At 40.4% G+C, this 22,800-nt stretch overlaps 2 protein-coding genes and 1 long non-coding RNA gene across 22 annotated transcripts in view; 2 read left to right on the top strand and 1 right to left on the bottom strand.

The window, feature by feature from the left end:
- Positions 1-4,868: 4,868 nt before the first annotated feature.
- The window catches only part of LOC6536097 (zinc finger protein zfp-1), a 28,952-nt gene continuing 11,020 nt past the window's right edge, over positions 4,869-22,800 (top strand). For 6 of the 19 annotated variants that reach the window (XM_002096669.4, XM_039375506.2, XM_039375505.2 and 3 more), the window contains exon 1: positions 20,612-21,929. In XM_002096669.4, coding sequence (XP_002096705.3) covers positions 21,363-21,929 — 567 coding nt within the window. In that variant the 5' untranslated portion in view covers positions 20,612-21,362. Of the gene's footprint in view, positions 5,147-5,173; positions 5,412-7,361; positions 7,841-8,043; positions 8,241-8,299; positions 9,745-10,144; positions 10,236-20,607; positions 21,930-22,800 lie in introns of those variants that run through there. The other 13 variants (XM_039375493.1, XM_039375495.1, XM_039375498.1 and 10 more) reach the window with 9 other exon arrangements.
- LOC6536096 (muscle LIM protein Mlp84B) lies at positions 11,436-15,719 on the top strand. 2 transcript variants are annotated; one of them, XM_015192079.3, is made up of 2 exons: positions 11,436-11,539; positions 13,401-15,719. In XM_015192079.3, exon 2 carries the CDS (start codon positions 13,478-13,480, stop codon positions 14,963-14,965), a length of 1,488 nt encoding a protein of 495 aa, XP_015047565.1. In that variant the 5' UTR covers positions 11,436-11,539; positions 13,401-13,477; the 3' UTR covers positions 14,966-15,719. The 2 variants fall into 2 exon arrangements, with proteins under 2 accessions (XP_015047565.1, XP_015047566.1); XM_015192080.3 differs by lacking the exon at positions 11,436-11,539 and adding an exon at positions 12,475-12,562.
- LOC26535942 lies at positions 17,067-18,766 on the bottom strand. Its single transcript, XR_001453956.3, has 2 exons — positions 17,536-18,766; positions 17,067-17,455 (listed from the first exon to the last, which is right to left on the bottom strand). It is a non-coding gene; the product is annotated as an uncharacterized LOC26535942 (long non-coding RNA).

Raw genomic sequence — 22,800 nt, forward strand, 5'->3', positions numbered from 1 at the left:
CACGTTCTTGAAGAAAGGTCGAAAACTCTAGGGAGGTAAAACAAGATCCCCTGTCAGAAATAATTCGTTTTGGACGGCTATAGAAGTCAAAATACCTACTAAGTGAATCTTTTGCTTCACGAGTACTAGTGCTATTTACTGGAAATAGCTTAACAAATTTCGTAAATGAATCTATGACAACAAGGAGGTGTTTTCTTTTTGAATGTATGCTTGGTAGCGGTCCTAAATGATCTATGTGAATAGTATGGAAAGGTATACACGGCTTTGGAATGCTATGGAGTGTACGATTATGAATGGTTTTCGGTACTGAATGCAATATACACGGTAAACAATTTCTTATAAAATTTCCTACTTTACTACTCATAGCTGGGAACCAATAGTTTCTCTTTAAATCCTTTACACATTTTTCAGCAGCTAGGTGGCCTAATTTTTCATGTGATAACCTAATTATTTGTTCTTCCATGCAACTCGGAGCATACAGACATAAGGATTCGTCACTATTCTTTTTATAAATAACGCCATCTACTAATTCAAATGAAGTGCAACTACCTTCCTCCACGGCTGTTCTTATCTTAATTATTTCAGGGTCACGCATTTGTTCAGTTTGCAATATAAGGTCAATATCCCTAGGTGTTGCTCCTACTACCCCCACTACTTTAATCGACTCTACTATGGATTTTTCTCTAAACTCCAATTCATTTGGGACACCACCCCAGCTGTCTTTACTATCCTCTATGCTAAAATTATGGTCTTCTGATATATTTGACTGAGTCTCATCTCTACTTTCACAATGCGGCATGTATCTCCTATTTCCTACTCTACTCTCTAAGTTCCTATTATTCCCTATGGATTTAGCTATGGACTCTACGGTATTATCACTATGTTCACTACTCATCAGGGGTTTCGCTAGGGACTCTATGGCGTTATCACTATTTTCTCTAAGTGCATCTAATACTTGAACTTGTCTACTCAACGCATCAACATGAGGCATATTAACACCAGGTCTATGAACTATAGAATAATCATAATTCTCCAATTCCAATGACCATCTCGCTATCTTAGGGTTTATGGCTTTCCTACTCAGTGTCTGCACTAAAGAATTACAATCTGTCACTATTTTAAAATGCCTATGCTCTAAATAAACTCTAAATCGACGTAATGCATTAATAATCGCTAGGGTTTCCAATTCAAAACTATGATACCTAGACTCAGCTGCATTAGTTTTACCTGAATAAAACGATACTGGATGCATCTTGCCATCATCTTGTCTCTGCATAAGGACGGCTCCAAAGCCATGCGAGCTAGCATCTGTATGAAGTTCAGTCTCACGATTAGGGTTAAAGATAGCCAATACTGGAGGATTCGATAATACGGTTTTCAACGATTTAAAAGCTCCTAGTTGTTCTTCATTAAGTGGAAATGGGCCTCCTTGTTTTAATAAATCCGTTAAAGGTTTTGCAATTTTTGCAAAGGATAATACAAAACGCCTAAAATATGAGAAGAATCCTAAGCACGAATGAAGGGTGTTTAAATTTTGCGGTATAGGGAAATTTTTTAAAGCATCTAGGTGTGCTTCACTAGGTGTAATTCCACTACGGTTGATTTTATAGCCAAGGAACTCACATTCAGGTTTTAAAAATTCACATTTTTTTAGGTTAATCTCTAGGTTGTTCTCACTAATACGATCTAATAATTTCTTTAGGATTTCTAAATGTTCCTTTACAGTTTTGGTAGCTATCACTATATCATCCATATACACTACTATTTGCTTGTTTTGAATAAAGTCCACTAATACTTCTGTAATAAATCTTTGAAAAATAGCTGATCCATTTTTTAAGCCAAATGGCATTCTTAAATATTCATATTGCCCATGGGGTGTTACAAATGAGGTAAACGGTACACTCTGTGAATCTACGCCTATTTGGTGGAAGCCACTCTTAAAATCCATTATTGAAAAACATATCTTGCCTTCTAAGTACTCTAAGCAATCTTCAATTAACGGTAATGGGAAATTATCTTTAACTATTCGCTTATTAAGTCCTCTATAATCTACGCACATTCTAAGTTCACCAGATTTCTTTTTAATCAAAACTATGGGAGATGCATAAGGAGATTTACTTTTTCTAATAACATTTTTCTTAAGAAGATCATCAATTATTTCACCTACTTTCTCTTTTTCATAGTATGACAAACGCCTAGGTGAACAATGAAAGGGTGTAGTATCTGTAACTCTAATAGTCATCTGATATATAGGAGCTTTTTTATAATCTAAATTTTTACTTAAATAATGAGTTTTTACTATTTCACTACATTTTTCTTCATAATCTTTTCCGAATCCGTTTCCTACACTAATTAGTTCCTTTAACTCTTCTTCAATATATCCTGCATAGTTACTAAAAAATTGTTCTATTTCTAATTGATTACTTTGTTGGTAACTATTTATATCCTTTTGATTATTTAGTTTTTGGTTATTCAACTTATTTTTACTTAAACAACTAGAATTATTTATATTAGTTTTCTTATTGTAATGGGTTATATATTTACTGGTGAAAAGAGATGCAGAAAACTTGTTATTACTGTCGTTATTAATATTTTTATTTGAAAAATTATATTCCGCATTTATCTGTTTCTTATGTACTAATTGGACTTCCATTATTTTAAGTGAATCTCGCCCTAGTAAGGTAGGTAATGGTAATAATGTGTCTTCTACAACTAATAAACTAACTTTATAAGCTTTTTTATGAAAATATACACTGCATTCAATTTTTGCAAAAATTAATATTTGTTGTCCACCTATTCCATGGTATTTACTTCTTTGAGATTTTAATTTAACATTATTTGGAACTAAAGATTTTTGAATAAAGCTTACTGGACTTCCTGTGTCAAATAAACTTAAAACAGTAATACACCTCTCTTCACCATAAAGAAATCATAACTTAACCGATTGAACCGCTGCCAGGTCATCAGTGTCCGACAGTTCCCCATCTTGCATGGCTGCTACGGTAGTGACGCCCCTCTTCCTCGGGCAGTCCTGGTATTTGTGGTCCTGGCTGTAGCAGTTGAAGCAGGCACCTTCAGGTCTCTTTGGGCGTCTGCACTCGCTCATTATATGCCCCAATTTTCGGCAATTGTAACAACGCACAGCTGTAGGTCGTTGCTGAAGGTTTGTTGATTTAATCATTTTTACATTACTCGAACTATCCACGTTTGCAGCAGCCACCCGTTGATCAGATATCTTTACTTTATCATATATAGTTATCTTCTTGCGCAATTCATCCAACGATTCACAAAAGGCTAAAGAAGTGGCAGCTCCTGTTTTGTCTTGGAGCCCACTCACAATTGCACGAATTACATCAGAATCCGCTAGCGTTGCTTGCTTCGAAATGCCACACATAGCGATGTAATAGTGCAATGTACTTTCATCAGGAAATTTTTTTCTCGCTTCAAGCTGTTTAATCACGTCCCACGCTGTCACTTTTTGTTCAAAAATCGCCAGCAGCTCCTTGCATAGGGTATTCCATGTTAAAGGGTTCACATTGATCATTTGAGCTTTTGCTGATCCGCTTAACATACGCCTAGCAAATATCCAACGGCGTTGATCTGGTACGTCATACGTGTTCATTATATGCTCAAAGTCATTTATCCAACGCCGTATCGGGTAGCCATCATCTCCCGAAAAACAATTAATCAAGGCTTCTATGTCTTTCATCCCAATGACGTCATTTCTCACGGTTCTTGCTCCTCCTTCCATTAACTTAAAATCTGCTTCCAGTTCAGCAACACGCCTACGAGCTAGGTACAAGTTTTCCAAGTTGTTTAAATGCTGCATCTCTAACTGTGCATATTCAGCCTCTCTTGATAAATCATGCTTTTTCTCGTTTAGCATTTCATTCTTTCTTATTGCCTCATTTCTCGTAGTTATTTCATCATCTTTTCCAGGTATTTCATCATCCACGCTGCCGCTTGGCGCTACACTATGGTTGTCTCTTTCTTCCCTGTGCATGCTGCCACTGTCACCGGTTACAGTTATTGACTTCTCGTAAATTTTAATTTCATCAGAATCCTCGTGCACATTCTCGTTGCCACCGCCAATCGTCTTAATTTCACTTTTAGGAATCGTCACATTAGTTGGTTCTTCATCTGCCTCTATGGTTTTCACTAGGTTTGACGCTATGGTTTTATTTTTATTCTCGGCCATTACACTCTTAACGGCGTTGCGCAGTTGAACTAAAGTCGCGTCTTCGCCAAAATAAACTTCGTTTGCTTTTAAAATGTCAATTAACTCAGTTTTTGATTTTTTTAGAATAACACTATATTCCATCGTAGTCTTGCTTTACTATAACTGTTTTGGGATATACCCCACACCTGATTTTTGTAACAATTTTATATATTCTTTATTAACGATGTTTCTCCTTCAACTTCTCGATCCAAAGTCCTTTCTTCTTGCTCCTCGATCACTTATCTACATTCGATATATCGATGATACTATCGTTCATTCTTAAATCTATTCAATTAATTCTATCGATATTTAGTTATTTAGTATTTACAATTATATACAGTTTACAATACGGATTGGGTATTAGTAAATATAAAATATTTACTAAATCATCAGCATTATATGAATGGCGCGCATTAATGTGACCATAACTTTACGGCTCTAAAAGTAACATTACAATGCTCTTTGTTTTTATCGAGACCAGTAGAATGCAATTTACTTTATTAAAAACTTTATTGACACTAAAAATGACAGGATTGGTTAAAGGAGAAAGTAATAATCAACATCGACTCTTCCGTTTGAATATAGAAAATCTGTAAAATTCATTCAAGTGCCATCCCATTTCTAAGTATTTTACCCGTCTCTAAGAAAGTCCCCATCGCTAGAAATTTGCCCATCCGTCTGGTAATCGAGGTTTTTCTTGTTTCGGCGTCAAAATGCTCAAAACCCCTTCTGCATAGAAGGAAATCGCGCAACGTCTCAGATTTGCAAGCCTTACACGATATTCGGGCAATAGGAAAAACCGCGCAGACAGCAAAATCTTACCCACTAAGCTGCATTTGTATACAGAGAAGGTGGTGTTGTCTCCCTTTCGCGCCCGCACTGCTCGCTCCCGATGTGCGAGCGAAACAACAACAAACAAGTTACAAGGTGCGTGGAGTGGTGTGTGCTGCTGGTGTTTTGTAGCTGTAGTTGTAAATACTCGCGCACACGGTGTTGTTGTTGCGCTGGTGGATGGTGTTGTTCAGCGCCTTTTTCGAGTGTTGATTATTTTACTTGCGTGCGTTTGCTACTCGTGGGCGGCTGTAAAGTCTGTGGGACGCGGAAAAGTGCTGAGAAAAGCTACGAAAAGCTAGATAAACGCTAAGCCACAGCTGCGGTGCCTGGATATCGGTTGTTTCAAGTGCCGAAACGGGTAAAGAAATAGAGAAAATCAATATTCTGTAAGGGTGCTAGCGGCCAATTAGAAACCTCTTTGTGAAAATAGCAAGAAAGTCGAAAGAATTTCAAGTTTTCGGTAGACCGCTCCCTGAAAAAAAGACATTTTCTGTTTTTGTTGTGTGTTGCTTGACGACTTCGACCGCGCGCATTTTCCCTGCCGTGAAACTAGTTTCTTTTTGTTTGGTGACACACCGCTGATGACGTTTTAAAGCCCTGCTGGCCACTGAAATTAAAGCAATTGCCCCCATAAAAATCAATAAATTCAAGTCACGGGTATATACACACAATTTAAAAGAAATTTAAACAGTGCTTTAAGAGGCAAGTTGCGAAAGCTGGGAGAAACTACCCTCCTGTCCCCAAAAAACTCCCCCGAAGGATGTTTTAAATGGGGTATATACATGAACACACACCCACCCGCATTCTACCCCCCATAAGCGCGCTCCTTTTTCCGGCATTTCGTCAACATTATTGTAGCATCTCCCCGCGTACGTGTGTATGTATCTGTTCTGCCTGACAGTGTGAGTGTGTGTGCTTGTGACGAAAGTGCATTGCTCTTCATTACAAAAGCAACGTGCAGGGCGGCCTCGTTTCATGTGCCCAAGTGTTTGTGCTTTTACACCGTTAAGTTAGAGAACTCCAGCTAACCCGCAGTTGGCAACACGCTGGCTGCGTTTTTCGGCAGTTGGCAACACGCTGACCCAATAACAGTACAATTAGACTCTCGCACAGATGCGCATGCATGAATGAAACAGCATCAACACCCGCATGCCGTTATTATTATTATTATTATTGTAATTGTTGTTGCTGTTGTGAAATCTCTGCGACCCACATATTAGCGTTCGCTCGCACAGTGGGACCAAATCGTCGTCGGAGCAGGGCTCCATTTTCCTGTTTTATTTTTGGTAGCCCATTTTATTCAGGTTCAATGAACCAGCCCATGGAATGTTGTCTAAAATCGTGTTTGTCTGTGCGTTGTCCGTATTGTGAAAGTTAAAAAAATGAGTTGCTCATATTGCTGTGCTAAAAGCTCCTATCAATATTCGGTGGCATCACTGATTTTGTTTCCGGCTGTTTTTTTATTTCAATGGTTCTACATAATTAGCATGAATTATTAAACAGCGGCGAAATTACCTTGACATTGAATGACTATTTGTGTGTGCGTGTAAATGTTTGCGAATGGAGCTCCATGTGCCATCTCGCTCGCTCTCGCTGCAAAGGCCAAGTTGTAAATACAAGTGCACAATTAAGAAATATTTTATAGGGCTACTGCTTTTGTTGATGTTATTGTGGAATTACCGAGTGCGAATGACCTTGCCAATAGACACCTGCCTCGATAGCTGTTTATTATCGATAACGAGAAACCCCGGAACCTCTATTTCAAGATCGGTGACTACCCGCGTTTGTAAGCTCTGCTGGAATTCGATTTCTATTTTTCTAAAACTTATAGTCGAACATGCGTATTTTTTTGATAAGAAGAGTTCTACAAATTAACTTCTAACTGCATAAAAGTTTGACTTATAGTTTTTGTTTTCTGTAGATGTGCTATATATACATGTCAAATCCTTTACTGCAAATCTTGTCATATGAAAATACTTCTAATTTTTGCGTACCACATTTTCTTCGTAAGATCCAAAATGCCCTTAACTTTTTTACGGCATATCCAAGGGCTACCGAAATATCGTTGCTGTCTAATATATCATTAAAATACTATTTTAATATTAAACTACATCGTGTATTAATAATTTATGTATATAACCCATCATGGCTCTATCATTAAGAAATATTAATCAGTCAATATAATTAATAACTCAATATACTGAAGAAGAAGAAGTTTAAAAATCTTCTGTTTACTTAGATAGAATTCTAATGTAGCTTTTTTTAATATTATATTCTAATTCTGATATTATTTACTTTATATATGCAGCGTCAACAAAATTCCGTCTTCAATCAATGCTAAACTGGAGCTAGACTCCAGCAAAGACGACACCATTCACTCCACAAGCTTGAACAAGAAACTGGTCAAGATAAAAAAGTTCAAGTTGGACGATATGAAGGAGATGGTGGGCGGTTGTTGCGTTTGTTCAGACGAGCGGGGGTGGCCGGAGAACCCGCTCGTCTATTGTGACGGCCAGAACTGTACTGTGGCAGTGCACCAGGCGTGCTATGGCATTGTGACGGTTCCCACTGGACCCTGGTACTGTCGCAAGTGCGAGTCCCAGGAGCGAACCTCTCGGGTCCGTTGCGAACTGTGTCCCTCCCGGGATGGCGCCCTTAAGAAGACAGATAATAGCGGGTGGGCGCACGTTGTTTGCGCCTTGTACATCCCAGAGGTGCGATTTGGGAATGTGACCACCATGGAACCCATCATATTGTCATTAATACCGCAGGAGCGGTACTCAAAGAGTGAGCTATTTTTAAACGTTTTATGTTGAAAAATATAACAAATTTGGAAACTATAGCCTCTAACTAATTAGCAACTAACTGTAATTAGCAATAAAAATTACAATCGGTTAGAAATATATTTTATTTTCCCCAAATATTTATTTTCGCCAATTCTAGAGCTGTTTACTAAATCAATCTTTTTATTGAATTTGTAACATTTTCAGCTTGCTACATTTGCCAGGAGATTGGCAAACCAAATCGGGCCAATGTCGGCGCCTGTATGCAGTGCAATAAATCGAATTGCAAGCAGCAGTTCCATGTCACCTGCGCGCAGAGCCTTGGATTGCTCTGCGAGGAGGCTGGTAACTATTTGGATAACGTGAAGTACTGCGGCTACTGTCAGCACCATTACAGCAAACTGGTGCGTATGTGAGGGATAGCATTCATGATTTTTCCGTTCAAATTCTTGATACTTTGCAGAAAAAGGGCGGCAACGTCAAAACCATACCTCCATATAAACCCATTCAACATGACACCTCTTCCGATTCATGCTCGTCGCCCGAGAAGGAGATCGATTCTACCATGAACTCCGCAACGACCTCGGCCACAAGCATAAAGATTACCAGCAGCAGTGGCAGTGGTGGGAGCAGCAGCAGCGTTTTGAATGCAAGCTCCAGTGCTGGAATCTCTGGGGCTGGCGCCAGTGGGAGTGCTGTCTCATCTTCCTCAAAGCAGCGAAAGAGCAATGCATCCAGTAAATCATCTAACAGCAGTAGCAGCAGCTCGTCATCCTCAACAGGAGTGACTCCCAACCCCTCCTCGAGTTCTGCGCATTCGGGAAGTGCTAGCAGTATGACAGGCGGAGGAACTTTACTACCAGGCAGTAGTAACATCGGCAATATCAGCAATAATTTAAACAATAATCTGCCTGGAGGCAGTACGTCCACCAGCAGTGCTGGAAACGTATCTGGTGGAAGTGGGGGAAATCCATCAGCTTCAAGCGGTAGCGCTACGCAATCGACGAGCAGTCAATCGTCAACAGCACCAGGGACCACAAAATCTTCAGCCAGCAGTTCAAGCAGTAGTAGCAACAGCTACAAGGAGAAACATAGCAAAAGCTTAAGCAAATCCGCATCCAGCAAGGACAAGGACGGAAAAGATAGTGCTAGCAACTCAGCAAATAACAATTTCACTAATTTATCTGCATCATCAACATCTTCCAACTCCTCTTCGACACGAGAGAAATCCTCATCAAAGCTTTCGAAAAACAAAGACTCAAATCAAATTTCGAATGCCACAAGCAGCACAAGCACAACCAGCAGTATCAACACCCAGCCCAGTTCGTCGACTTCAACTGCTACGAGTGGATTGGGCGGGCCTGGGACTCATGTGAGCAGTTCGGCTACCAGTGGAATCAACACTGCTCCTTCAACAACGAATGAGCACTCAAATCATGCCCACAACCTTAGTACGAATGGAGCAGGAGCCGGAAGCGCAACGGGAAAATTGCAATCGGCGAGCAATCTGAGCACCAGTAGTTCTGCTTTTGGATCGGATCTGCGATCGGTCAGCACATCCTCAAGCTCTACTTTGAACGACTCCACCGGATTCGGAAGTAATTTAAATTCAGAAAGAGAGAAATTATCAGGCGCTGGATCGTCGGCAAGCAACATACCAGGAACCATAGCACCTGGAACGGGTGTCGTATCTTCAAGTGCTGCCACTAATCTAAGCACTAATAAGGGAAGCTCTTCGTCATCGGCGGCGAATAGTCTTACAACTACGAGCAGTTCCTCGGGCAGCTCCTCTAACTCGACATCAAAAAAACGAAAAGCAGATTCTGCTAAGTCCAGTAGCAGTATTTCCACCTCCGTCTCCGCTCTGGAAGATAACAATAGGTGGGGAACGAGAAACGCAAAGAAAAGGTCTTTTACAATATTACATTTTTCAAAATTTAGTAGATTAATAGATTACGCCTGATTTCAAAGAAACTAAGGGACTGAAGTTGCACATATATAATTTTGTAAGTTGTTAGTTTATCGAATAGCCGGTGCAAAGTACTCTTATATACATTTTTTATTTCTAAATTATTTGTAATAATTAGAACATACATTATGCTATGTAATTAAGTAGTTCCCAAAGTTACTGAGAAATCAGAAAATTTAAATATGTTTTTGTAACTTCGCTTGAACAAATGACAACTTTTGGAATCCGTTTCGTTTGTTGTAGAATATACTAATAAAATAACCCGTACGAGACCTTTTTCTACTAAAAATTATGTATAGAAAAAATGAGACTAATTTAATTCTTTATTTGTATCTATAGCTTAATATCCCGATATGATATCAAAGATGTTCATGTTGCACTGACGCCCCTAACAGATTTTGAGAAGGAAATTGAGAAGAGCTCCAAGAGGGTAAGTTCAAGTTTTCATTGTTTACCTTTTAGCATACTATTAATAGGCTGATAAACAATTCAATAATCGTTCCATAATATTGAGTTTTTTATGAGCTTTTTACTTCGCAAGGAACATGTTTCTGATCTCTTGAGTTCTTTTTCGAAAGTTTCTCTTAAAGTGTTCTCACTCTTTTTACAATGTAGCCTTTTAATGATTGTTCCCATTATACATCTTGTCATATAGTTTTTCTCTGATCCAACCTACAGAATAGGACGAGAGTCTACTATATTCGTTTCACTCTGTAAAAGATTTGCTTTGCCAATTTTTGTATCATACTTATAAGTGGAAATGCAATTGTATATGCATGTTAAAAATGTTTTGAGAAATTCTTTTGAGGTGCGCCTTAATTATACAAAAGGTGTGGCCCACCCCTTTTTGTCTTAAAGAAATTCCGTGTTTTTCAGTGCTACCGCTTGGACTGTGAGATTTTCAATTGATCCATTTTTAATAGGGGCGTGTTTCAAACAAAAATATCAAACTATGAAATAAGTTTGTTTGGATACATTTAATATATGATATAATTCTACAAGAAATTTTCTAGAAGGGACATCGTACTTTGTTTTCAAAACTTATACCGTTGTACTTGTATAAGAGTTTTATGTTTATGAATCAAAAAGAATTTAAAAACGTACCATAAGAACTAATATCCCAATTGTTTCCCTTTGTAATGATATTAAGAGGTATTTTCTCGCCGAGTTGGGCCTCCCCATGTCTGGTTCTATTTTTCCGATCTGATTGATGCTCAACGATGTATCCATGCCCCATTAATTTCCTTTTGAACCAAAAATGCATGGCAAAATATTATCGAATTTTAATTAAATGCAAATGCGCATGTTAATTTATTGATGCTGAAGTGCCAAAGTTCCCAAAGACAGACAGGCAGTGACTTTGAACAAGACAGTTGAATCATGTTGTTGGTCCAATAAAACATCAACAACATCTTTTTCGGCTTGTCATGAGCACCTTCACCTGGAATATTCTGCTAGAAAATGCATGTATATACAATTTATGAAAGCACATTTTATACTAGCATATACGTGAGAGCAGATACTTTGTGATTTGTTGCTAATGTATTTATTGTCGGGGCTACAATATAGTCATCCCTATCGTTTTCTCTGGCGACATCGTTGCCTTCGTGCCGTGTGCAGACAAAGACTCAAAGCGCTTGACAAATTTTCAGCGCGATCAGTCGAAAATCGTTGTTAATCGAAGCTAAACTAAAACTAAGATTCTCTTGCGAATCTTTTTATTACGAACGAAAAGTAATTATCAGTTTTCCGTAAAAGGGAACTACAATCATAAACCACGCATAACCCAGTAATCCAATAATTAGTATTGTGTTTGTCTAAAAAATATCGGTTAAAGCTGCTACAAACGCGAAGCGATGAAAATATAGTTTTGTCAAGCGATCGTTTAATTTTAGAACTTATGTGTAATTTGGAACATAATTTGACCCACAAATGAGTGAAATGTATGGCTCCACAGAGGAAGCATTTTTCCCACACACTATTATTTATAGATTTCGTTTTTTGTGTGTGGAAAAACTTTTCCGCAACTGAGAATTTTTTGCGAGGAGTTTTGTTTTAATCGAGTTTTATTCAAGTACACATCAATGATTAAAAGACTGATCCTTTCAACGGATTAAATCGAATAGCCCTTTTTACGTCACTATCTGTAGAAAAATAAAAGATGCAGTCCTTTCACACATAACTCTTTTAAATCCCCAAACAACACATCGATTTTAATGAGTCATTTAATATTATTGCAAGCTAAATAGATGCTTGCAATTAAGTTAAAATGTTTTGATTAATTTAATAAGTAAAACAAATTAAATTAAATTCCCAGATACCTGATTCCCAAATGAGGTACTCAATGACACTGCATCTTTTCGATTTTCTGTGATAAGCTGAACCTGGAATAAATGTGCATATAATTTACATCAAAGTTTGCGAACATAAAAAATGAGATACGAACATGAAATAAAAAACTTTTTCTAAGAATCGAAAAAGTTGTAAAACCGCAGACTCTACGAATACTTATATGTTTCCATCCCACTCTCTGGCATTATTTAATGAAAACTGAAATAAAACGAAGGAAAACTGCTCCGTGTTGCCGCATCTTAAGTTTCTCAACTCGGTGCTGAGCAGAGCAGGAAAACTCAGTGGCAGCAGCGAAAAGTTGACCGCGTTGCCGTGCCGTGTGCACTCACAATTATATAGACTAGTTTGCTTTGAGCAATCTTCCAGTTCAGTACTCGGCGCTTCCGTGTGTGGTTTTAGTGCGATGTAGGTTCCGTTCTATCTTGGCATATAGGTGCAGCTATATACCATCACCCCCAACGGGTTGATATCGCCAGCTCTTAACCGATATTGCACGCAGCCACCATTGCAAAACACCTGACTAATCCATCGCAACCGCTAGATAACTATATTACGACGATCCTCTGTTGGTGTTGCTTTAGCTGTGACTCAGTTTTAGAACACCCAGATATGTATATACATATGTATCTGCCAAAGTCATTTTTTGTGTGTGCTTTCCCAAATCTATCTACCTGTCTGCGTTATTTTTATACAAAATTTTCAGTATAGATACACATTTATTGCTCATGTTTTTCTCTGTTTTCTGTGATTCGAAAAATTCATTTATTTTTTGTTGTCATGAGAAAGATGTTATTTTCTGATCATAAGCATAGGAATCTTCAATATGAATTACGTATACATACGTCCGGTTATGAAATTTTCTTGAACGGGCGATGAGGTTCCGACTGACAGATAAGAATCTTGATAGATGATCTACATATTGCAAATTGAGGAGAAAATCTCGACTGTTAAGTGTAATTTTAAATAGTTTACTGCAAACTTAAGATAAATCAAACGTCTTAACCTTCCTAATAGGTTTACATATCATGTACATGTCTTCACAATTTGTAGTTATTGTAGTTATTACATTAACTTGAATAACTAGTAGGGCCTTGAATAATTTGCATACCATATAACATTCAAAAATGGCAGATGCTTACCTCATCGCTTCCATCACCACCGAAGCTTCTACTTTCCTGCATTTCCCAGCAGGGATAATACCACGATCCCATCGACTCTATGTGTTCTTGTTTTGCAATTTCAGATAATAAACTTATTAAGTATAGTAATTGTACTCGCGTAGATCATTTCGATAGAGTTAAAAACCTAAACACAGACAGAATGCCTTCCTTCCAACCGATCGAGGCCCCCAAGTGCCCGCGCTGCGGCAAGAGTGTCTACGCTGCCGAAGAGCGTCTGGCTGGCGGCTATGTATTCCACAAGAACTGCTTCAAGTGCGGAATGTGCAACAAATCCCTGGACTCCACCAACTGCACAGAGCACGAGCGTGAGCTCTATTGCAAGACGTGCCACGGTCGCAAGTTCGGGCCGAAAGGTTACGGTTTCGGCACTGGAGCGGGCACCCTTTCCATGGACAACGGGTCACAGTTCCTGCGCGAGAACGGCGATGTTCCGTCTGTAAGAAATGGAGCCCGCCTGGAACCCAGGGCCATTGCTCGTGCCCCCGAAGGTGAGGGGTGCCCTCGTTGCGGTGGCTATGTGTACGCCGCCGAACAGATGCTTGCCCGCGGACGCAGCTGGCACAAGGAGTGTTTCAAGTGCGGAACCTGCAAGAAGGGTCTGGATTCGATCCTGTGCTGCGAGGCTCCGGACAAAAACATCTACTGCAAGGGCTGCTATGCCAAGAAGTTTGGACCCAAGGGCTATGGTTATGGCCAGGGAGGTGGTGCTCTCCAGTCCGACTGCTATGCTCATGACGACGGAGCACCCCAAATCCGTGCCGCCATTGATGTGGACAAGATCCAGGCCCGTCCGGGTGAGGGTTGCCCGCGTTGCGGTGGCGTAGTCTACGCAGCGGAGCAGAAGCTATCCAAGGGCCGAGAGTGGCACAAGAAGTGCTTCAACTGCAAGGATTGCCACAAGACTCTGGACTCGATCAATGCCAGCGATGGTCCCGATCGGGATGTGTACTGTCGCACCTGCTACGGCAAAAAGTGGGGGCCCCATGGCTACGGATTCGCCTGCGGCTCTGGTTTCCTGCAGACCGATGGCTTGACCGAGGATCAGATTAGCGCCAACAGGCCCTTCTATAACCCGGACACCACGTCGATCAAGGCCCGTGATGGCGAGGGCTGCCCCCGATGCGGAGGAGCCGTCTTTGCCGCAGAGCAACAGCTGTCTAAGGGTAAGGTGTGGCACAAGAAGTGCTACAACTGCGCCGACTGCCACCGGCCATTGGACTCAGTCTTGGCCTGCGATGGACCCGATGGCGACATCCACTGCCGTGCCTGCTACGGCAAGCTCTTCGGACCCAAGGGCTTTGGCTACGGCCACGCCCCCACTCTGGTGTCCACCAGTGGCGAGAGCACGATCCAGTTCCCAGATGGCCGTCCTCTGGCTGGACCCAAGACCTCGGGCGGCTGCCCGCGATGCGGTTTCGCTGTGTTCGCCGCCGAACAGATGATCAGCAAGACCAGGATCTGGCACAAGAGGTGCTTCTACTGCTCGGATTGCCGCAAATCACTGGACTCGACGAACCTGAACGATGGACCCGACGGCGACATCTACTGCCGAGCCTGCTACGGCCGCAATTTTGGACCCAAGGGAGTGGGCTACGGTCTGGGCGCAGGCGCTTTGACAACTTTCTAAACGAGTTTATGTATATCCAATCGAAATCCAAATCCATGTCTGTGAATCGTTCCGATACTTCTGTCCAATGACCTATCTGTTTTAAATAACTATCCCTGAAATTAGCTAACTTAGTCTTCGTTTTGCTTCCAACGATTTTTGATCAACGATGCACTGAATGCAATTCAATTTTCTTTAGGTTATGTGAGATTAAGTTTAATATAAAAAACAAGAAAAAAGAATAAATGCAAAAAAATCTTGAAAACATAAAACTTACGACTCAAAGCGAAACTAACCATCGATCACAGACTAACGAATTAAACGACATTGACCACACCGAGAACAGCCTAAATTTCTGCAGGTACTGTAACCGCACTAACGAAGGAAGCAACTATTGCGAGCCAAAGTCGTTAGTTATTACCTTTTTGTATCTTAAACTATTTTCGAAGACCAGCCTAGTATGTCTTATGCTCCAAACCGAAATATCCAAAAGCATACTTTGTGCAAATTGACAAATTTTATACACTTACTCTTACGACGAACAATGATGAAAGATGTTGTATATTTAGCTGATTTAGTTCTTACGATATACTTATGAAATCTGATTATTTTTAATGATGTTTTATTGATTTCTCACCCATCTAATCTCTTGCATTCTGATTGGGAAGCAAGCCATGGCAGATATAAAATATTTATATGTCATCGTACATGTTCTGCATACACACACATAACATCCAATAATATATATGCCCTAGTGGGTTCCATGAAAACAAAATGATTTTAAAATGTTTTTCGTAGTTTTAATTGATTTAATTGGGTGCGCATACCTAAGATTTCTGCATTTAAATGGTTGAGTGGCAATCTGATTGGAATGACCTGACCGGTGGGTGGTTGATTGTTTAGGTTGAGTTCAATTCTGTTTGTTTCGGAATATTTGGTTCTGATTGAGCCAGCTCATCTGGTCTATATATAGCTTGTTCGGCCGACAACCATCGTGAAAAATAATTGCTCAACATACGCACAAAAAGTTCCCTACTTACATATATACGTACAGGAATAAATCCTTGGCTGTGTCGAGAAAAACATCGAAATGTTCCATAACCGTACTGAAATGATTTCTAAATATAAATATGATGCCAATATGGCCCACACAGCTGACGCGAAAGCTTTTTACAGCGCTCAAAACTCTCACTCAATGAAATAACTTAATAGATTGTTTTTATTCGCATATACTTTTGAAAAATTATAACACGTGCCTGCTGAGAATGTTGTGTAATAAGTGAGTTACTTAAGAGATGGCTCATCCACCTAGAGCAAAGTTCTTATTGCTAATGCACTTTTATAACCACACCACCCGAAATAAGCTCTTGGGAACTAAATTTTAATGACTCGTCCCACACCCACTTGTGGGCATTATTCACATTTCTATTCATTTTCAACATCCCAAGCAGAGACGTATAGGTATGGTATAGTTTTATGCTCCGTGACGTTGACCACGAATATACGTTGCCATGGGGTTGGCCAAACTAAATAAATTATTATTTTTTTTTGTTTTAATATAATTTTTTTCAGACATAAATATTAAATAAATCGCTTTTAGCCAGGTGTGTTTACGTTAGTTTTGGTATCCCATTGGCGAGAATATTTATAGACCTTCCGAGTCAGCATCTATTTTCGAGAGATTCGGTTTTGAAATTGTTTCGCATATGACACACGGCACTTCAAAAACACACGAATTGACGCGCCACAACAGTGAGAATATTTTTTGCTGACTTCGGTGATTGGGATGATCTCTAAATATACTTGAAGATGTATTCTATTCGATATGGCTTTTCTAGTATGTTATTAATGTTTAATTTCTGGCTTTCAATGGCGCGAATAGATTTATGCCTTGTTGAAGTTCGCGACTATTTGTATACCGGATCGAACATAATAATGGCTGAGATAGAGAACATGTGGTTGTGCTGATTTTCGGTTTTGCGGAAGACGAGTGCAAGGTTTTCCAGTGGGGCTTGTTTACCCAACGCCAGCTTTGAGATGTTACAGAAAAGGCGATTGATTGATTAGATCAGGAAACGACACATTCGATTGCTCCGGTAATGACACAATGTGCAATCAAATGTACATGATATCAATTGCCTTACGTGACTAGCGTGCATTTAATGGCCAACTTATTGATTTCACATTACAAAGTAAAATGTCCCACTGTTTGGCGGGGGTTAGAATGGAACAGCGTCGAATCGAATCATTTTGCCACAGACTGATAGTTTTGAGCCGCTCACTGCTGCGTCATTTTGACCACCAATTGGACCAAATTGCAACTACCGCATAAAACTGTGGGGGGTGGCCTGAGAACCAAAAAATCAGGAACCGGAAGGACCTCAAGCGGGTTTTGTGCGAGGTTTTTGCGGTGGTTCGGGCGCCCTGTTCTTCGATAGCGATAGTGGTGCACAGTTTCACAATCCACCCGCTGACGGCAGGGTGATAATTTATAATTTGTATTCCTCCTGACTGTGTCGATCATAGGCGGTTGTCAAATGTCAGGGAAAAAGAACTGGGAATTACATATGCTGACTACTCGGTGTACTTACAATAAAACTACTTTTTATGACGCCCTCACTTGATGATGAGAGTTTGTTTTATGATCTTGTCTCCGAAAGTCAGCCGCCCGGCGTGGCAATTAATTTAGTTCCCTTCCTGGAAAAGTCGGGTCACCAGAGCAACAACACAATCTTTGGGTGTGGGTGTCGTTCAGTTTTTATCGAATTTCCAGGTCGCGTGCTGCCTGAACTTGACAAATTTTCAAAGGCGACACGTGTCCCTTTTTGGACTTTTTGTGAATGCCTTTAGATTTCCCGTGTGGTACAGTTACCGTGCTGTTGATGCTAATAAAAAAATGAATATGTGGATAGTTTGGTCAAGATAAGGACTGGTCTTCTCTAAACTGAATTCTACTGGTTAGGATAGCGGATTGAACTTCTTTGACATGAACAAGCCAACCTATTATTATTTTTCTTACTGGTATGCAAATAATAATCATCATGTTTCATATCCGATATATTTTGTGCTAGGTTTCACCACCAAAATAACACTCATACGCGGACACTTGTGTAAATATTTGAGTGTGACACTTTTGCTTTAATAGGATTTTTGGAACGCTTGCGCTTACCCTCATGTCGTTTGATGATCAATAGTACGTCCTTAATGGGTTTGTTCAGTGGCGTGTGCAAAGTTAAAAACGTTGCCTGGAGAAATATTTGCACAATTCATTTGATTCATTGAGTGCTGCACTTACTGCTTTTTGAAACGCCTCTTTTTAAGTTTTGTTTGTTGAGTTGAACGACCCGTTGTGTCGAGAACTAAAGCATTACCTGTCTGAGTGCAGGGATTGCCCTAATTAATGCTTATTTAGGTACTTTATAGACGAGTTTCTATTAATTATGAACCAACACTATTATAAAGAGATCCTGTCAACAGATAAATTACAACAGCAATGGGAACACGAATGTTGGGCTGCATATTAAATCCTTCAATAACACCGAAGGCGGCACTTAAAGTTGTAATATGTTGTAAAGAATGTATAAGTCTTAAACAATAAACATGGTAAGGTGAATTATGTCCGTGATACGGAGTTTTGCCTGTAGTAAAATTAATTTTCCAAGCGGCAACGAAGACGGCGCCATTGTTCCTTTGCCACCTTTGTGGTGATTCGATTACGGTCGCGATGTTGCAACGCAAACAGTTGTGCCCCAACACCGACCAACCCAAAGACTCCCCATGACTTTTGGTGGGTTTGTTTGTTTTGTAAAACAGGCACGTTCACCTGACCCCGCTCATGCCCCTCCACCGCTGCTCCGTCGCCAGGTAAATGCCACTTAACGTTCATTTTTGCCTTTCTGCACAATGATTTTTTGGGTTCTTATTTGCATCGCAAATTATGCTCGTTTTGCTTCTTCTACTTACTACTCCAGCTGCAAACAATATGCTTCTTCTTCGTCTTGCACTTCTTTTATTTATTGCGAATTGTAAATGTCTGCGGTGGCGGTGTCTGCTCTCTTTCTCGTTCTCCTCTCCTGTAAACATTGCCTTACAATTCAATTATTTTTCCTTTTCCTGTTTTGTCTTCTTAAATCGCTGTCTGGCAACTACAACACAGTGAGAGTAGAATTAACCTGCATGTAGCAACAGCCACCCACCCCCACCCTCATCAGTCTATCTCTCTCGCTCGCTCGCTGATGGGCATCGCATAAAGCACACACAACGAAATATCTACATCTGCGTTTGTTTTCATGTTGCAACGGTCTCTCGCATTGCTCTCCCTATATCTCTTTCTGTCAAGAAGTTGCTCTCCGAAACTGTTCTTAGGCTGGCTGGGAACAGTTTTGTTATATCAAAGGTCCAAGCTAAAGCATTAACTATACAACCTCAAAGAGTTTTTGCTTTAATAATAGTTTTATTCTATTTTAACAATACTTGTGAGTATAATAATGAATAATACAAAATAATAATCTCAATACCTTAAGAATTATCGAAGCACCTTTGCTGACCGATCTAAAAATTATTTTATATATTTATTTATAAACATCGAGGCACTATAATTATAAATTTGTTACTCTTTAGTCAGATTTGTATCTTTTATAAATAAATAAAATAACCATTAGTGCAGGTATTTCTTGGTCCATGAATTCCAGTTAGAATTTTGAGTCTCCGCTTGGTCAGTCTCCTTTTAATTTATTGTTCTTTGTTACATTTCTGTTTTGCTAAGCTTTTCTGTAGCCTTCACTCTTCCTGGTCATTGCAGTATTGTTTTTGCTTCTGCTGCTGTTTTTTTTATTACATCAACAGTATTACGACATGCACTTTTTGTTGTTGTAGTTCGGCTGCATTTGAATCCGAATCTTTGGTGCTCAAAGTGAGAGACTGGGAGAGAAGAGAGAGAGAGAGAGAAAGAGAGTACACTGCGTATAAGAAAGACTTGCATCCAAGAAAGGAATGCGAGTTATTTTAAATGTAGTATTAAAATAATCCGAATTTTTGTGGATGTTAATGGATATCATTTCATGACCATGATATTTTGTAAATATTATATTTTGATAAAATTTCAAATATTCTTTTGATGTAAAAAAATTTTAAGCATATTATTTCTTTCTGTGTACGTAGTGCATCACTTCTGATGCATGTTTTGTGCCAAGTCCTGAATTTGAATATATTTGCACCTTGCTAATTATTCTGAAGTACCTTAATCTCACTCCGAAATCTATACTGGGAAACGTTTTTCCAGTTAACTTATGTGCCTCCGTTTGCTACTCAACTTTTTCATGTATGTTTGAACCTACGAATGTATGTTTATTTTTATGCTGCCGCCGTGTGTTCTTCTGTTTTTTTTTTACCGTCTGCAGACCGGTGTGTGCGTGTGATTGTGCGTCTGGCGTACGTGCAGACATGCACTCATACAGGCGCAGGAGCAACAACAATACATACAGACGTCGCAATAAACCCCTCACGGAAAACCGGCTGCCAACCAAACCAACAACAACAATGCAGAGCGCTCTCTGAGAGCGCTTCTACTCTCTGCGCTCTCCTCTCTCCCAGTCGCTCCTGTGCCGTATAGCTTCTAAGCGCTCGGATGAAAACTGGCCAGTTTATTCGAATTTCGAACTCCGTGCGGCCATGCAGCAACTATAGCTTCGTAGCTTACTTTTTGGCCATGCAGCTTCGCCGACGCTGCAGCCTCCGTGCATGTGAACCAAAAAACAGTAGATAATTTGTTGATTTTCGGTTAAGCGAGCACGAGCGTGTGTGTGTGTGACACCTTCAATTAAGTGTAGTTCTGCATGTGTTTTATGTGAAAAAATAATCACGTGGCCGCTGCTGGCTCTCCACATGTTTTTCTAACAAGAAATAATGTCATGTTTCCATTTAAAATGGAATATTAAGTTTTGTTGAGGAAAAAAGTTTAACATCGACTGTGCTGTGTGAGCGCGCGAGAGAGAAGGCAATACGAAACAAGAAGTGACAGAGAGCGAGAGCCAGCCCAGTCGCCGCCACATAAAAAGTTATTCACCCCAACAACAACAAGAAAAGCAATAGCAACAACAAAAACGGGAGAGAGCGGCGGAGGTGGTTCTCACGTATGCGCTGTGATTTTGTGATTGTGTTCGCGAGTGTTTGTGTGCGTGAGTGTATACAAAATACAGGCAGCATACAAAATAATAATATTGAAAGCGATACAACAACAAAGGCCATACCGTCGAAGAAGAAACGACCAAAAAGACTAAAGACGGAAGATCTGGAGACCCTGTCCAGTTAATTACGGAGCACAAAGTAGAATCGAACAGCAACAGAGATAGAAAAAGGGAGGCAGGTAGGGGTCAACCTGGCTCTCTCGCAAAGAAGACGGGGGCGAGGAGCGGCCAAAATGATGATGATGGACACCATGGACACCTCGCAGTCGCAGCCGATGGACGTGGCTCCGGCCGTTGCAGTGGCAGCCACATCTGGCGGCGCTCTGGTGGATTTTACCGCTGCCATGGTGAGCATGGCGGCCACCGCCGAGGCTGAGTCCGCCGAGAGCAACAACAACCACATCGACATGGCCGAGTACAAAGAGCACCGCAAGAACAAAAAGAAGAAGCGCGAGAAGAGGGAGCGCGAGGGCAAGGAGCACCGGCATCACAAACACCGCGATCGGGAGCATCGCGAGCATCGACGACATCGAGACCGCGAACGGGACAAGGAGCGGGATCGGGAGGGACATCACCACCATCCAACCCATCACCACCCCAACAACAGCCAGCACTCGACCTCCGCCTCGTCGTCGCCTTCGTCCGCCTCCACCACGCCCTCTGCGACCATCGAATACGTGGGCGGCTCGGCATCCGCCTCGCCCTCTTATTTGGGTGGTGGAGCAACGGGAACGGGTGGAGCTGTAGGAGCCACAACTACATATCCGCACAACTTAAAAATACGCTTCCTGCTTTCCGGGGTAAGAATTGGACGTTGCCTCGGTCCACAAGACACTTTACTATATCCCCTGGCCTAAAAACACGGCGCCCAGCATATTCGTGCATCCAAGCATCTGTCCCTGCCAATCCCTTGAATCTATTTTCGGAACTCCATGGAAGCACTATAGTCTGTCAACTAGGAAATGGTTGCAAACGAAAGCAGATCTAAAGGAGAAGTTCTAAACGTTTGTGTTATTCCCATTTTAGCGAGTCTTCTAGCATTCTATGGAAATAATGGTGATCCTGTTGAAATTTATTTATTAATTATTGCCATTTATTCAATGATCATTAAATTCCAAGTACCAAACTTGGCTAAATCTGAACACTACCAAATATTTGTGATTCTACTTTACGGACATTCCACACTTGCAAGGGACAATTCCGAGAACAAAAATATTGTATTACGAATCTTTTCGGTTTTTGCTTTTCATGCCTTTGGAAAAAATAGTTTAACATCAGCATCCAAAGTTCTCAGCGTCTTCTTTTTTTTCGGTATTAACAGCAAACTTTGGCTTACGAATTTTTCCAAACGTGATATTTGATCTCAACCCTTTTATTTTCGCTTAGAAACCTATCCGTTTTTTATTTGTCTTATTTCGTTTTATTTCTTTTTCTCATATCTCCGAACGGAATTGATCGTCCTTTGTTTGCCAAGATGCCGGGATACTCGTATTTTAATTCCTTTTATCGGCAATGTGTTTCCTTATGGGTCCTTTAAGTTAAAGCAACCCCATTGCGTGGCTGTTCGATTGCCAATGTATTTGACACTCCATCAATAATTTAACCGCATTTTCACCATGCAGCGCACAACGTGCAACATGCACCTGCAACTGTGGGAATGAGCCACCTGCC

Source organism: Drosophila yakuba, chromosome 3R (assembly GCF_016746365.2).
Source record: "Drosophila yakuba strain Tai18E2 chromosome 3R, Prin_Dyak_Tai18E2_2.1, whole genome shotgun sequence".
Taxonomy (NCBI): domain Eukaryota; kingdom Metazoa; phylum Arthropoda; class Insecta; order Diptera; family Drosophilidae; genus Drosophila; species Drosophila yakuba.